This window comes from Perognathus longimembris, chromosome 1, assembly GCF_023159225.1.
Source record: "Perognathus longimembris pacificus isolate PPM17 chromosome 1, ASM2315922v1, whole genome shotgun sequence".
Classification (NCBI taxonomy): domain Eukaryota; kingdom Metazoa; phylum Chordata; class Mammalia; order Rodentia; family Heteromyidae; genus Perognathus; species Perognathus longimembris.
In genome coordinates, this window is record NC_063161.1 from 15,015,386 (window position 1) to 15,032,244 (window position 16,859).

The following is a 16,859-nucleotide window of genomic DNA, read 5'->3' on the forward strand; positions in this document are numbered from 1 at the left end:
AAACAAAAAGAGGGCTGGGGATATGGCCTAGTGGCAAGAGTGCTTGCCTTGTATACATGAGGCCCTGGGTTCGATTCCCCAGCACCACATATACAGAAAATGGCCAGAAGTGGCACTGTGGCTCAAGTGGCAGAGTGCTAGCCTTGAGCAAAAAGAAGCCAGGGACAGTGCTCAGGCCCTGAGTTCAAGGCCCAGGACTGGCCAAAAAAATAAAAAAACAATAAAAAATTAAAAAAAAACAAAAAGAGCACCAAAGGGCTGGGGATATGGCCTAGTGCCAAGAGTGCTTGCCTCATCATATACATGAAGCCCTGGGTTCGATTCCCCAAGCACCACATATACAGAAAATCGCCAGAAGTGGCACTGTGGCAGAGTGGCACAAGTGGCAGAGTGCTATCCTTGAGCAAAAAAAGAAGCCAGGAACAGTGCTCAGCCCCTGAGTCCAAGCCCCAGGACTGGCCAAAAAAAAAAAAAGAGCACCAAAGGGCTAGAGCATAACTGAAGGGGTACAGCATCTGCCCCTCAAGTGCACACCTTGAATTTAAACCCCAAAAGCCTACTGAAAAAGAACACGAGAGTGAAAGTTCATGAACTTGGATGTGACTCCGCAAACAGAAGTGATAAAAGCACAAATAAGCAAATGAGATTGCATTACACAACCAAGACCTGCACAGTAAAGGAAGAAAGAGGGGAAGAGACAATCTGGACCAGGAGAAAATATTTGTAAATCACGGATTGGATAAGGAGCTAATACAGAAAATAATCAAAGTGGGCTGGGAATGTGAGTTAGTGGTAGAGTGCTTGCCTAGCATGCCTGAAGCCCTGGGTTCAATTTCTCAGCACCATATAAACAGAAAAAGCAAGAAGTGACGCTGTGGCTCAAGAGGTAGAGTGCTAGCCTTCCGCAAAAAGAAGCCAGGGACAGTGCTCAGGCCCTGAGTCCAAGGCCCAGGACTGGCAAAAAAAAGAAGATAATCAAAGAAGCTGGGCACTGGTGGCTCTTACCTAGCTACTCGAGAGACTAAGAGCTGAGGATGGTGATTGAAAGCCAGCCTGGGCAGGAAAGTCCATGAGACTCTTATCTGTAGTTGACCACCAGCAAACCAGAAGTGGAGCTGTTTGAAGTGGGAGAGCACTAGCCTTAGCAAAAGAGCTCAGGAACAGAGACCAGGCCCTGAGTTCCAAGACCCACCAACAACAACAAAAAAGAAAAGAATCAAGAAGTGCAAACTCTTGAGAACAAATATCCCTGTTTAAAAAAGAGCCAAAAGCATTTGAATTTCCCAAGACAGACAGCCAATTGACAAATGAAGAAACGCTCAGCCATCTGTGAGCAGGGAAATAGCTACACACTGAAATGTACTATTAAATTGGCAAGCATTCAAAAGATAAACAATGCTCTGAAGTCTTTAAAGCCACAAACACATTCTGCATGAATCCTGTATTGGCAAAATTTTTTTCTTTTTTCCTTTCTTCCTACCTTTCTTCCTTCTTTTCCTTTTTCACTTTTTTTTTCAGGCTGGTGCTCTACCACTTGAACCAAGCCACCACTTGCAGCATTTTTCTAGTAATTGGAAATAAGAGTCTTCTGGCTTTATACTTGAGTGATTCTTTTCACCTAGTACATGGCAGGAAATGTTTAAACCAATATATAAATCAAATAATGTAATTGACATCATCTGGAAGAAAGTGCCTGTGCAGAAGAAACAAAAGCAAGGTCATTTCCTGTATACTCCCAAACAAGGTTCAAACACTGGAAACAATAGAATTACTGGCAAAATTTCCCCCATGCTAGTTTATATTACATACTGTTAAAAGAGAGCAATAATTGAGATAATTGGACTTAGTTTCCTCTTTCCTACTATTATCCCTCAATAGATCTCGGGAGATTGGTTCCATGAGGCCCTCAGAGGTTCCATGAGGCCCTCAGACCCCCAAATCAACTTCCTTGTATAAAAATGGCCAAGGGAAGGCAGGGAATGTGGCTTAGTGGTAGAGTGCTTGCCCTGGGTTTCTCAGTACCACATAAACAGAAAAGGCCAGAAGTGGTGCTGTGCCTCAAGAGGTAGATAGAGTGCTAGCCTTCAGCAAAAAAAAGCCAGGACAGTACTCAGACCCTGAGTCCAAGCCCCAGGACTGGCAAAAAAAAAAAAAAAAAAGGCCAAAGATTTGCATAACCTAGGAGCAAATTTAACACCAATGCAATATAAATGCTACGATTACACTATTGTGTCATTTAGAAAAATTCCTTTGAAACAAGAGGCACAATTGCTTTTTTAATATTTTTACCCGTAGTTGGCTGAATTCTTGATGTGGAACCTCTGAATATGGAAGGTGGGGTATGCTTGCCTCAAGTAAAACAATCTTGAAGTCTGCAGCATTTTCTGATGTTGGGAGACCAGGAAATGGCAGAGGATAGTTAGTATACTGGGTAGTTTAGCTCCTGGTAATTAGTATAGGCATAGTTGTAATTGGCATCCCAATTATTTAAAGTAAGATATTTTTGATCCGGTTGGACATATGGAGAGTAGAAGAATTCTTTCCCTGAGATATGAGGTGGTGAAAGTCTCTGGAGGATGAGATCACTGAATTGGTAGGTGAGTTTTCTCCGGATTTTGATGATTTCTCCCGTCCGTGCATAATTCCGCAAGGCTCTGGCCATTTTCTGATAAGTCATGGTCTTCCTGTTGCCTTTCCTTTTCCCCCAAAGTTCAGCAAGCGTCTCTTTGTTTTTGGATATAAACTGAAAGATGCCTTTGTTTTTATCAACCCATTGAATACAAGATGACATCTCAGGGTTGCACAAGGATTCATGAAGGTACTCAAATAGTCTCAGCTTCTTCCTGCCTAAAGCACAGAAAAAGAAATCAAACCCACTGTGCTATACCCAGAGAACTTCCCTGGCAAGGGTTTGAATCACCACACAATGAAAAGGCCCATTGGGACTGAAGGTACTATCATTTTATTTTATAAGACTTAAGATCAGGGGCTGGGAATATGGCCTAGTGGCAAGAGCACCTGCCTTATATACATGAAGCCCTGGGTTCGATTCCCCAGCACCACATATATAGAAAACAGCCAGAAGTGGCGCTGTGGCTCAAGTGCTAGCCTTGAACAAAAAGAAACCAGGGACAGTGCTCAGGCCCTGAGTCCAAGGCCCAGGACTGGCAAAAAAAAAGATCAAAGAAGTACCAAGTTTCAACTGGATGCAAGTTTGTTCTGGAAACTGTCAGCAGTTCTGAACTGTCATTTGTTGTGGAAGGGGACCTTGGAGCCCAGTACTTGGGGCTCATTTCTCATAAGGCTTTCCATCACAGTTAAACCTTGACCCCTAATTCCACAGCATACACAGGACAGAACTGAGCAAAACAGAGTACAAAGGTTAGTGGTTTTGAAGAGATTCGAAATATTTTGCAAGTTGTTGGAGAGGGAGCTGTGCAGGTAGGATGTCAGCCTTGAAGGTAAAAGCTAAGGGAGAGTGTGAGGCCCGCGTTCAAACCCCAGCACCAGTACAAACAAGCAAACAAAACCCTACACCTGGCACACACATGCCAAAGATGTTCTTATGCCATTGGTTTGGGCCAATGGCACAGATACAATTAAACTAAAATCTGATACGGCACTACCAGTTTTTAACCTTTTTAGGAATGCAGCCATTTATATCTCAAAATAACTCCACAGGAAACAGAGGTTTTCTGTGGGGTTTTGCTTATTGCTGTTATTTGTGCCATTGATTAGATTTCACGAAAGTAGAGTTGACAGACTGTTTTGGGACTTCTGTAGTAAGGATAAATGCCAAGTTTCCTCAGATCCATCAGTAGCGAAAAATCTACATAGCCAGATTCCTTTTTCCTCAGGAGAAAACAAAAGTTGATTCCCAAACTGCTTTAAACAGTCTCTGGGGCATAATGGTCTTCTATCTATCCATTGCCATTCACCCAGAAACCTCAACTCATTAATATTATCTTGAGTTTGGACATTGAGAAATAAAAGGGACTTACCAAAAAATAAAAACCATGAATTAAAGTCACAGCACTAAACAAACCTCTTCTGCCTCTCATAATGTGACTTTTAGTTTTGTTTTCAAGTTTTAAACCAATGTCTTTTAACATGTATGGAAACATTAATAATGAAATCCCCTTGTGTATATATAATTAATGGAAGCTACTTTTTCTAAAGTTTAATTTTTTATCTTTTATCACAGAAGGCCAGGGGCATAGCTCCATAGTCAAACACTTGCCTAGATGTACAAAACCATGGGTTCAGATCACCACCATTAAAATCAATCAGAATCGGGGCTGGGAGTATGGCCTAGTGGCAAGAGTGCTTGCCTCCTATACATGAGGCCCTGGGTTCGATTCCTCAGCACCACATATACAGAAAATGGCCAGAAGTGGCGGTGTGGCTCAAGTGGCAGAGTGCTAGCCTTGAGCAAAAAAGAAGCCAGGGACAGTGCTCAGGCCCTGAGTTCACGGCCTAGGACTGGCCAAAAAAACAAAACAAACAAACAAACAAAATCAATCAGAATCAATGAATATGTAGAATTAAGTAAATGGTGAAAAAAATAAAAAGCAAATGCAGCAGCAGTACCCACTAGACACTATGTTGAAATGAACTACACAACTTGTGGGTGGGGACAGGAGGGAAAAATGGAGAGAAGGGGTGACATTGCCCCCCAAAAAATATACTCTTAGACAGGTCTAAGTGTCTCACACATGTCACCCTAGCTATGCAGGAGGCTGAGATCTGAGGATCACAGTTCAAAGCCAGCCCAGTCAGGAAAGTCTATGAGACAAGATCTCTAGTAAACTATTCAGAAAGAGCCAGAAGTGGCACTGTGGCTCAAGTGGTAGAGCACTAGCTTTGAGAAGAGGATCGGGGAACAATGTCCAGGACCCAGAGTTCAAGCCCCATGACCAGCAAAAAGAAAAATAAATTACAAAAGAGATAATACTCTTGTATTTTTAAGAAGGTAATGTAGGTTAAATATACCATAAATAAATAGAAATTAGTTATAGGTATGCTGGGAGCTACTCAGGAGGCTGAGACCTGAGGATCAGGTTTTGAAGCCAGCCCAGGCAGAAAAGTTGATGACAACCACACCAAAAAAGCTGGAAGTGGGGCTGGGGATATGGCCTAGTGGCAAGAGTGCTTGCCTTGTATACATGAGGCCCGGGGTTCGATTCCCCAGCACCACATATACGGCCAGAAGCGGCGCTGTGGCTCAAGTGGCAGAGTGCTAGCCTTGAGCAAAAGGAAGCCAGGGACAGTGCTCAGGCCCTGAGTCCAAGGCCCAGGACTGGCCAAAAAAAAAAAAAAAAAGCTGGAAGTAAAGCTATGGTTCAACTGTTAGAATGCTAGCCTTGAACAAAAATGCTCAATGACAGAGCCCATATCCTGAGTTCAACAGGACCAACAGGGCCGAAAGAAAGAAATCAAAAGGAAAAAAAAAAACAGGAGTGGCTCAAGTGGTAGAGCACTAACCTCAAAGGGAAGAAGACGAGCCACCGTGCTAAGTTCTAGCCCCAATGCTACAAGAACACACGCATATGTGTGCACACACAAATACCACAAAGAAGTTGGTTTGTTCCATAGCCCTGAGTATGCTAGGCAAGCACTTGCCACTGACTGACATCCCAGCCAATGACTATTTTAAATTGTGATAGGTATGGATGGCCAAATTACCTTACAAAGCTTCGTACTAGCAATCTATGAGAATGTGTATGGCCCACATCTTAGCCAACAAAGCTACTTTCCAGCTTTACCACTTTACTTTGCCCATCGGTGAAGGGAAACCACCCACATCTTAATTTTATAAGACTTGATTTCAAATTTATGAAGTAGACGTGTTTGAGAAATACAATTTTATTTATCCCAATGACTCCACAATTAGAATAGGGTCATTAAACCAATTATCATTTTATAACTAAGGTGCCTAACTTTTTGAGACAAGGGTCTCACTATGGAGCCTAGGCTGGTTTCCAACTCATGATCTTCCTACCTAAGCTGGCATTCTGTCTTTCTCCTTACAGTAGGGTTATAGGCACATATGCCTTACATTATTCTTTTAAGTACAAATCTACTTGATTTAAATGACACTTTGTGGCTTCCCGATTTCTCTATGAGTAATAAGAAAATCTCACCTGGACTGGGGATATGGCCTAGTGGCAAGAGTGCTTGCCTCATATACATGAGGCCCTGGGTTCGATTCCCCAGCACCACATATACAGAAAATGGCCAGAAGTGGCGCTGTGGCTCAAGTGGCAGAGTGCTAGCCTTGAGCAAAAAGAAGCCAGGGACAGTGCTCAGGCCCTGAGTTCACGGCCTAGGACTGGCCAAAAAAAAAAAAAAAGAAAAGAAAATCTCACCCAAGATGGATGGTTGGGACCACATTGTCACAATTGTAACCATTTCTTTTTCTTTTGAGACAGGGTCTCACTATTCTATTTTCTTCCTAGTATCCTGAGTGCTGAAACTGGAAGATCACCGGACCACAACTGCAAATACAAAATTCCACACTTGCTCAATATAAAATTTCTTTTAAGCTTCTATTGGCTAAGAATAAGCTCTGATTATTTTACTGGTAAAAGGAATAATAGATCAACTTACCCTTTCCTCCTTTTTGCTGGAAAGCACCAGGTGATGCCAACTGCCCTTCAGTTATGTTCTGCAGCAATGGAGAATTATTCCCTTCCAAATGTAAGTCAGTGGCACTGTTCTGTGTAAATAGGAGAGCAGGATGTGAAGTAGGGGAATTTCCTACGGTCTCCAATGGACAGCTAACCAAATGCTAAAAGCAAGAAGTGCTAAATAGCTACCTCCAAATTCTTTCTTGTCCTTTTTTTCATGTATTTGTATGTGTTCCAGTACTGGGGCTTGACCACTGGGCCTTGCTGCTGTCTCTCAGCTTTTTTTGCTCAAGGTTGGAACTCTACCATTTGAGCCACAGCTCTACTTCTGACGTTTTTTGTACCAGTCCTGGGGGCTTGAATTCAGGGCCTAGGCACTGTTCCTGAGATTTTTTTTTTTTTTTTTTTGCTCAAGGCTAGCACCCTACCACTTGAGTCACCATTCCATTTCCAGCTTTTCTTTTTCTTTTGGTGTTTAATTATGGATACAAATCTCATGGTCTTTCCTGCTTGGGCTTCAAATCATGATCCTCAGGTCTCAGCCTCTTGAGTAGCTAGGATTACAGGTCTGAGCCAACTGCATCCGGCTCTTTATGATTTGTTTTCTTTTCTTGTATTGTTAATCAGAGATGTCCTGGACTTTTCTGCCTACACTGGTTTGGAACCATGGTCCTCAGAGCTCAGAAGACAGTCACCTGCTCCGAATACTATATCCAAATTATAAAAGGAGTTCCCTCAACTTCAGCCAGATAGCACTCAAGACAATATAGTATCAGAGCAATCTAAGAGAGGACCAAGGAATAGAAGGCAAACTTTAGCTTTATGGATAGTTCCATGTCCTCTCTTCTCTCCGTATGAGAGGAGAGTGTTTTCCTCGGCCTCCCTCTCTCACCCCCAGTGTTTCCATGAGAAACAAAACCCCAAAAGAACCAATAAGATTGAGGTGTCAGCAATTAGAGAAGTTGGACTCTCATTTCTTGCCCTAGAGGGCAAGAGATTAGAGAAGTTGGCAGTCAAGGGAGGGTAGAGCTGAGAGTGGATAGGAAGAAGTAGCTCCAGCTCCTAGTTTCACCTAGGGGAAGGACATGTACCTCTCCATTGGTTAAATTCAATGAAGGGGGCTGGACTTAAGCCCTTTACCATTTCCTATCCACAACCCCAAGGTGCAGCACAATGCAAGCTAAGAGTAGAAGTTTAAGTCAAAGCTGGGTTTTGAGACTTTGTAAATAAGAATAGTGGGAGTCCTATAGTCTACCTGGCAACCCAACAGCCAACATCACCTCTTCAAAGAAATGACGTGTGGAATTAAAGACCCAAGAGGAGAATTTATTGGACAGAGAATGGACATAGGACATAGCGTGGTTGAAGGGAATTGAGGAAATAGTTACAAATATTTCACATTAAACTCCATCATGTTAAAAACGTCTGGAAAACAAAGCACCAGTGGCTCACTCATGTCATCCTAGCTACTCATGAGACTGAGATCTGAGGGCTGGGGATATGACCTAGTGGCAAGAGTGCTTGTCTCCTATACATGAGGCCTTGGGTTCAATTCCCCAGCACCACATAGGAAGAAAATGGCCAGAAGTGGCGCTGTGGCTCAAGTGGCAGAGTGCTAGCCTTGAGCAAAAAGAAGCCAGGGACAGTGCTCAGGCCCTGAGTCCAAGGCCCAGAACTGGCAAAAAAAAAAAAAAAAAAAAAAAAAAAGACAGAGACTGAGATCTGAGAATTAGAGTTCAAAGCTAGCCAGAGCAGAAAAATCCATGAGACATTTTTGTTGGTGGTGATCTGGGTGCTGTCCCTGAGCTCTTCAGCACTAGGCTAGCTCTCTACCATTAGAGGTTTTCTGGTAGCTAATTGGAGATAAGAGTCTCAAACTTTCCTGCCCTGCTGGGTTTGAGCAGCAATCCTCAAATCTCAGATCTCAGCCTCAGTGTAGCTAGGATTACAAACTCGAGTCTCTGGAGACAAGCAGACCCTTGGCCCCTGAGACTTGTATCTCCAGTTAATTACCAAATGCCAGAAGTGAAACTGTGGCTCAAGTGGTAGAGTGCTAACTTTAAGCAAAAAAAAAAAAAAACTTAGGGACAAGTTGGCCTCCAGTGGCTCACACCTGTAATACTAACTAGTCAGGACAATGAGATCTGAGGATTGTGGTTCAAAACCAATCTGAATAGGAAAGTCCATGAGACTCTTTTCTCCAATACACTACTCAGGAAAAAACAAAGCCAGAAATGGTGCTATGGCTCAAGTGGTAGAGCACTAGCCTTGAGCAAAAGCTCAGGGAGCGCCCCAAGCCCAAGGACCAGCATACATCTCTCTCTCTCTCTCTCTCTCTCTCTCTCTCTCTCTCTCTCTCTCTCTCTCCCTCTCTCTCTCTCTCCTTCTGGAAGACAATGTAAAATTACACACCATTGGACAGATTCCTGTAGGGGCATTTTTCTCTATAAGGGGCCACTAAAATATAAATGAATGGGTCCATCCATTCAGGTAGCTCAGGGAAGAGAGCAAACGAATACAAGATTCTATAAATAAAGCCAGGTTTAGGCTAATCACAGCAGAGGATCACAAGTGCCTAATAGCTATGCCCCTATGAATGCCTAAGATAATTCTAAGTGAAATGAACTCCATGTTATGGAAACAAGTGATATATCACTGTTATAATTACTTTCAACATGCCATGTGAAACTGTAGCTTCTATTGTTGATGATCCTTTTGTATCCCCTTCCTGTGGTTGTACCTGCACTATCACTGTATCTTATCTGAGTACATTGGAAACTGTGTATACTGGTATTAGAACTAGGAAAGTGCAAGGGAATACCAAAATCGAGAGACACAGGATAAAAAGACAAACGACTCCAAAAGCAATACTTGCAAAACTGTTGGGTGTAAACCAACTGAACAACTCATGGGGAGAGGGAAAGGGGGAGGGGGGAGGGGGGAATGAGGGAGGAGGTAACAGTACAAGAAATGCATCCAATGCCTAACGTATATGAAGCTATAACCTCTCTGTACATCACTTTGACAAATAAGAAAAAAATAAATAAAATTACAGTAAAAAAAATTAAAGCCAATGAAGTAAGACTGCAAGAATACAGGGAATACATTCTCTCCAAAGAAGTTTTCCAAAACCACTTTGAGGTGGAGGAAAGAACAAAAAAATGAAGGGACTGGGAAGGTGGCTTAGTGGTAGAGTGCTTGCCTAACATGTATGAAGCCTTGGGTTTCATTCCTCAGTACCACATACACAGAAAAAGCTGGAGGTGGCACTGTGGCTCAAGTGGTAGAGTGCTAGCCTTAAGCAAAAGTAGCTCAAGGACAGCGCCCAGGTCCTAAGTTCAAGCTCCAGGACTGGCAAAAAAAAAAAAAAATGAAGGCATCTTCTTGATCCTATTGATTATCTAGTTGGAGTCTCTGCAGATGGGCCTTTGTATTTTTACAACTACTGCAGTCTCTAAGCTGGGACTCACCCCATACGCCAGGAAGTGTGCCCGAGGGGTGGTCTCTTGGGAAATACTCACAATGCTGGTTCTCCAGTTGTTCCCAGGTTCCTCTATGGGGGACACTGTAGGAAATCCGATGTAGTGAGGGGGTCCTCTCATTTGAGAACAGCAGTTAAGCAGAGGCTGGTTATTTCCGTGATCTAATTAAAGAACATAAAAGGAAACTTATGTGATGGTGTTGGTGTATGTGCGTGTGTGTGTGTGTGTGTATGTACACATGAGTATGGAAGTAGCCCCAACACACACAAAAACTTTATTATTCAAATGTCTTGTTCCATGTTTTTACCAGTTTTTGTATCTGAGGTTGTTTATCCCATTATGTAAAGATTACAAAGAATCTTATAGTTTATTCCTTTTTAGCTCCTTGTAGCTTATAATAACCATAATTTTTCTCTACAATAGGTTGGGCACTGGTGACTCATACGTGAAATCCTAGCCAGACTAGGTATCAGACTCTGGTCTTCTTTAATTCATCTTTTCTCCTGAAGTTCTTTGTTTTTTCTTTGCCAGTCCTGGAGCTTGAACTCAGCTGTCCCTGGGCTTCTTTTTGCTCATGGCTATCACTCTACCACTTGAGCCACAGTGCCACTTCCAGCTTTTTCTGTGCATGTGGTACTGAGGAATCGAACACAGGGCTTCATGCATGCTAAGCACTTCATGCATGCTAAGCAAACACTCTACCACTAAGCCGCATTCTCAGCCCCTTTCCTAAAGTTCTAACCCAGGGCCTTGCATAAGACAATTGTTCTGCTACTAAGATAGATATCTCAGCCTCCAGCCTCTGCTTATTATTGTCATTCCTTTTGCTCTTCTCTTTTTTTGGGGGGGGGGGGGGGAGAAGGGCTTGGTGGGCAGGATCTTGCTATGTGACCGATAAGGCTGGCCTCAAACGCATGACCATCCTTTCTCATCCTCCTGATTGCTGAATTAGCAGGTAACAGAGTAAGACTATTCTTAGTCTTACACATGCATGTGACCAACCAAGCGAGCTGATTGGTGTGCCAGCAGAAGATTGTAGTTGACTTGTTTACCGGAATACTGGAGATCCTCAGTTGAATGCTGCCTTAATATGTCAAAAGCATCTTCAAATTTTTGGCCCAGGTTGTCTTGCTCAAAACAAATCTGTTGGAATATGGCAGAGCACTGAAGTTATCATGAAATGATCAATGACAATTTTCTGGATATGAACCACAACTTTATCTAAAGGAAGTTTCCTCAGTATTGGCACTATTGACATAGATTGGCTAAAAAATTGTTTTTTTGGGTGGGGAGAATCATAGTACTGGGCAGTGCAGAAGTTTCAAACCACATTCCTGATTCTATCAATTAGATGCCAGTAGCTGCTACCCATAGTTATGATAAATTAAAAAAATGTCTTTGTTGGGTGCTGGTTGCTTACATCTATAATTCTAGTTACTCAGGAGGCTGAGGTCTGAGGATCACAGTTTGAAGCCAACCCAGGCAGGAAAGTCTATTATCTCCAATTAAACACCCAAAAGCCAGAAACTGTGGCTCAAGTGGTAAAGTGCTAGCCTTGAGCAAAACAAGCTCAATAACAGTGTCCAGGCCCCGAGTTTAAGTCCCAGGAACAGCATACACATATAAAGAAAAAAGTCTTAGTTAGATATCACCACATATAGCTGAGGCTGATGGCTCATGCCTGTAATCCTAGCTACTCATGAGACTGGGACCTAGAGGACAATGTTTCAAAGCCAGCACAGGCAGAAAAATCCCTGAGACTCTACCTCCAAAATAAGCAGCAAAAAGCAGGGCTGGAGATATGGTTCAAGTGATAGAGTACCACCTGTGAGCAAGTTAAGTCGAGGAGAGCATGCGGCCCTGAGTATAAACCCCAGTACCAGCAGAAAGGAAAATATAAAATACACCTCCAAATACACACTCAAGACAAAATGCATGCATCTCAGGTATGAGCCATTTCTTTCTAATAGTGTTCCAAGAAAATTATTCATCCTGAAGTTCAGTATTTGGAATTCTTGTGAAATTTTTTTCAAGGAATCATAGAGCTGATTTAGAAGGAATCCAGCAAAATAAAACATAAAAAAGAAATAGAGAAGCTATGTATTGGTGGCTTACACCTGTAATTCTAGCGATGCAGGACGCTGAGATCTAAGGATCATGATTCAAAGTCAGCCAGAGCAAGAAAGTCCGTGAGACTCTTATCTCTCGAAATTAACCACCACAAGCCAGCAGTAGAGTTGTGGCTCAAGTGGTAGAGCACTAGCCTTAAGGACAAAGGTCAGAGATAGGGTCCCGGCTGTAAGTTCAAGACCAAGGACTGGAACAAAAAAAAAAAAGAAAAAGAAAAAGCAGGTGAAGGAAAGATACTTTCAATGGAACAGAATCCACAAAACATTACTTAAAAGTGAGATGAGGGCTGGGAATGTGGCTTAGTGGTAGAATGCCTGCCTAGTGTGCAGGAAGCCCTGGGTTCAATCCCTCATTACCACTTAAACAGAAAAAAACTGGGGGTGGTGCTGTGGCTCAAGTGGTACAGTGCTAGCCTTGAGCACAGAGAGGCTCAGGGACAGTGCCCAGGACCTGAGTTCAAGACCCAGGACCGGCAAAAACAAAACAGTGAAATGATCTTAATTTCAAATGTCTCCAAGGTCTAAAAATTGAACTACCTTGCAAACCCTACTATATGCCTAATTTGATTCAACTGGTTTGCTTATTTCAAATGGAGGGAAAGATTTAAAATGTCAACTCACCATGGTTCACTAATAAGTGAGTGATCCTTAGGTTGAGAATGCAACCTAAAGAGGTAGCAAGGTAGCTGCCTGGTATTCACGAGACCCTGGGTTTGATCACCAGCACTGGAAAAAAAACACAAAAAACTTAAACTGACAGTTTGGAAAAAGTTGAACATTTACACAACAAAATTATATAAATCGCTAACTTGATTCTGAAAAACAAATTAGATCTTGCTTTAAAATATTTTCTGATGGTGGTGCTTGTTTTTGCTTTGGGTTTTTTATAAGGGGGTAGTAGTAGGGGGGTGGGGGGGGGACAAATGCAACCACACTATTACGGAAATCGAACTATGCAACTTGTGGGCAGGGGTCAGAGAGGGAAGCAGTGACATTGCCCCCCCCAAATAAATGTATTCATCTATTTATGAAATGCTAACCCCTCTGTACACTACCCTAATAATCATAACATCATTTTATGGCTGGGAATGTGGCATGAAGCCCTGGGTTCCATTCCTCAGTACCACATACACAGAAAAAACAGAAGTGATGCTGTGGCTCAAGTGAAAGAGTACTAGCCTTGAGCACCGAGAGGCTCAGGGACAGAGCCCAGGCTGGGGGGGGGAGGGGAGGAGGAGGAGGAGGAGGAGGAGGAGGAGGAGGAGGAGGAGGGAGGAGGAGGAGAAGGAGGGAGGAGAGGGAGGAGGGAGGAGGGAGGAAAAGAGAGGAGAGGAGAGGAGAGAAAAGAAACATTTAAAAACTCCCCAAAAGCTGGCCTTAAAGGCTCCTGCTTATAATCCTAACTACTCAGGACTGAGGTTCAAAGTCAGCCTGAATAGAAAAGTGAGACTCTTATCTCTAGTTAACCACAAAAAAGTCAGAAGGGAGATGTGGCTCAAGTGGTAGAGCACCAGCCTTCAGTGAAAAGTCCAAGCAAGAGCTCAAGGCCCTCAGTTCAAGTCCCAGTATGAATATAACAAACAATCCTCTGTACACAGAGAGACGGTGCAGCAAAACCTGGCAAGCAGGCAGAGGAAAGTGAGTTGCTTTTAACTTATGTGAAAACATCTTCCTTTTCAACAAAAATGCAAAACTCAATAAAGAAAACCTCTGGAAAATAAAACAAACTTGCAAAAAGAAAACCCAATAGTGAACTTTGGTCATTTGTTGTTTTAGGCAGTACTAGGAATGAACACTGGGCTTCTGTGAACCTGTCAGTCTACCTCTTCAGTAGGCTCTATTCTTACACCCAACTAAGAACTTAAGGAAAAAAGCTTCTTGCCATTTAAGAATCTGGCAACCCACATGCATTTTTCCCTCAAGAAAAACAAATTTACAGCCCAGCTCGGGAGGCCCATACCTGTCATCCTAGCTACTCAGAAGGCTCAGATCTGAGGATCACAATTTGAAGCCTGCCGGGGCAGCAAAGTCTCTAAGACTCTTACTTACCTCCAATTAACCACCAAAAAGCCAAATGTGGAGCTGTGGCTCAAGTGGTAGAGCACTATTCTTGAGCCCAAAGGCTCAGGCCCAGGCCCTAAATTCAAGCCCCAGGACACACCGACATAGACAGACACACACAGATTTACATTACAAGTAAAATGTAGCCTATGAAGCCAATCGACTGCAGCTCTCCCTTGAATCCTAGGATTAGAATTCTAGATTGCAATTGTACATGATCTATCCCTTGAACGATGAACAAACGACCAATGCCTAACAGGCTTTTAAACTCTGTTCTATGAAATAACAGAACAATAAACCCACAGCACAAGAAAGATGGGGACTGCACTTTCTATCATTCCATGTAATAGATCCAGTCTCTCTAGACTTAGCATCCGTCCTGCCAACACTGAGCTGGCTCAGTCAGTATTGCACACAAGAAGAGGCAATATAATCACAATATATAATTATCTCTGCATAGAGTCATTTCAAAGAAAAAGGAGGGGTGGGGAAGTTCATAAAACACAATGAATATTGTCAGCAATGGGTTTTTGTTGTTTCTTAAAGCAGCCTCAATAGCTCATGCCTGTAATCCTAGCTACTCACGCGGTTGATACGGGAGGATCACGGTTCTAAGTTAGCCTGGGCAGACAAATCCAAGATACGGTTACTACCAATCAAAATGCCAGAAGGGAAGGTTATGTCTCAAGTGGGAAAGCACCAACCTTGAGCAAGAAAGCAAAGACAGTGCCAGGGGTCAAAGGCTCACATCTGTGATCCTACCCAGTGGCTGAGAGCTAAAGATCATGACTCCAAGGCAGCCCAGAGAGGAAAATCCAGGAGACCCTTATCTTCAATTAAATACCACACAAAGCCAGAAATACAGCTGTGGTTCAAGTTGTAGTGTGCTATCTTTGAGCTGAGGAATTCAGGGTCTCTGCAAATCTCTCAGCTCCAGCTCTAGGACCAGCACAAAGAAAGTTAAGGCAAGAACAAGAGACCCTGCATTCAAGTCCCAGTATCAGAAAAATTTTTTTAAAAAAGCACCCACACTTAAGTTTAGTTAATTACGTCTCAATTCTTAACATCTGGATGTCATTTGAACAAATAAGCCTAAAGGTAGTAATAATGAAGAAAAAAAAAACTGTTGTCTCTTTTTGTCTAATGCTTCATAAGTATCGTAACTCACAAGAGTATCAAACCCAAAGGAAAAATAACCAAACTTCAAAAATGTTATTGATCATTTTAGTGGCTTACTATTTCTTGTAAGTGAACAGGCAAATATATGTAATAAATATAATATAATATATGTCTTAAGAAATAACCATTCAGCCCAAGGGAGAAAAGTGAACAAACAGCTGTAATAAAAGTTTTTGAAAAACATCAAGTATGTACTTACCATGAAGCCACTCCAAAGGTACTGCATTAATATCAGAACAGTAAAACACAACCAGCAAGACACTGGCAATGTTGCATTAAGTAGCTGCTTTTAAGGAAGTGCTACCAAGGGGATTTTTCTTAAAAGTTACAGTGCCTTCACAATTTCTAGCTCCAAATGTGCCCACTAGACACCAAGGACTATTATTTTGAAGAGGCTTGGGATGGTTTTGCATCCTCTGGGCCAAAGGCATCAGAACCCAACTCCTGAACCATCACCCCCCATGTCCCTAACCTGCTCGTCCTACCAGAAGCCTCTAACGTCTACGTCTCTGGTCCATCCTTCATTTTTCTCACGTTGGTGTTTTAAGTTCATCCTCTTCTCTCCCAGTTCTGCACTGTCTCATTTCCATTTTCTGAACTGTGATCAGATTGCTTGAGCGCCTTCCCAAATCAGTCTCTATCTTCAAGCCACCCTTCCCTGCCAAGCCATGCACTGGTAGCCTTAGAGATCTGAAAGGCCCAAGGCCCTAGACTGGAAGCTCTTCAAGAGTAGCCTTGGTCTGACTTTTCCCCATCCCACAGAGAGAAATGGAACTGACTCCAGTGTCATCCTCTCCACACCAGAATCCATTAGGAGCTGTTTAACAGTCTCTCTCACACACACACACACACACACACACACACACACACACACACACACAAACAAACGAACCCTTTTTGCTCTAAAGCGCATCTATTTGCTTAGCCACAGCTCTCTTACTTAGCCTGAAGGTTTGGTTCCAGTGCCCCTGATTGCTTTCACCTACACCTCAAGCTCAGGATTCAAGCCGTCCCACTCACCTTCCAAGATGGAAGTGGGCTCACTCAGCGTGGTGCCACTAAAAGACTCAGCCTCACCCAGTCAGCAATGGCCATTATAATGCCTTCACTTTTAGCCAGGGGGGAAAACACCCTCAGACCTTTTGTTAAACTTGTGGGTGGAGAAAATGGAAAGGGTGTGTGATTGTGTGTGTGTGTGTGTGTGTGTGTGTGTGTGTGTGTGTGTGAGTTGTTTTGGATTTTGTGTTTTGCATTTGTTGGAACTGGAGCTCACCTTGGATATGGGACAATTGTTGGAGGTCAAATTAGTTTTCATAGCCAATTTGTTATGCAAATATATAATCCTCCGTCCCTCTTCTGAAATGTAGATATTACAGTAA

General features: G+C 42.8%; 1 protein-coding gene across 1 annotated transcript; it reads right to left on the reverse strand.

Annotated features, from left to right (window-relative positions):
• Positions 1-2,165: 2,165 nt before the first annotated feature.
• On the reverse strand, positions 2,166-15,770 carry Spic (Spi-C transcription factor). Its single transcript, XM_048349529.1, has 6 exons — positions 15,680-15,770; positions 12,862-12,960; positions 11,164-11,254; positions 10,151-10,272; positions 6,610-6,718; positions 2,166-2,847 (listed from the first exon to the last, which is right to left on the reverse strand). The coding sequence occupies exons 2-6, from the start codon at positions 12,862-12,864 to the stop codon at positions 2,420-2,422; spliced, it is 753 nt and encodes a 250-aa protein (XP_048205486.1). The 5' UTR covers positions 12,865-12,960; positions 15,680-15,770; the 3' UTR covers positions 2,166-2,419.
• Positions 15,771-16,859: the final 1,089 nt, after the last annotated feature.

Excerpts from the sequence above, each read along its gene's own strand:
- Spic (XM_048349529.1), bottom strand. Across the intron at positions 10,273-11,163 it reads TGAGGATCTCCAGTATTCCG|ATCACGGAAATAACCAGCCT; the intron begins GTAAACAAGTCA and ends TTCTTTAATTAG. Across the intron at positions 6,719-10,150 it reads ACAACTGGAGAACCAGCATT|AACAGTGCCACTGACTTACA; the intron begins GTGAGTATTTCC and ends CTATTTACACAG.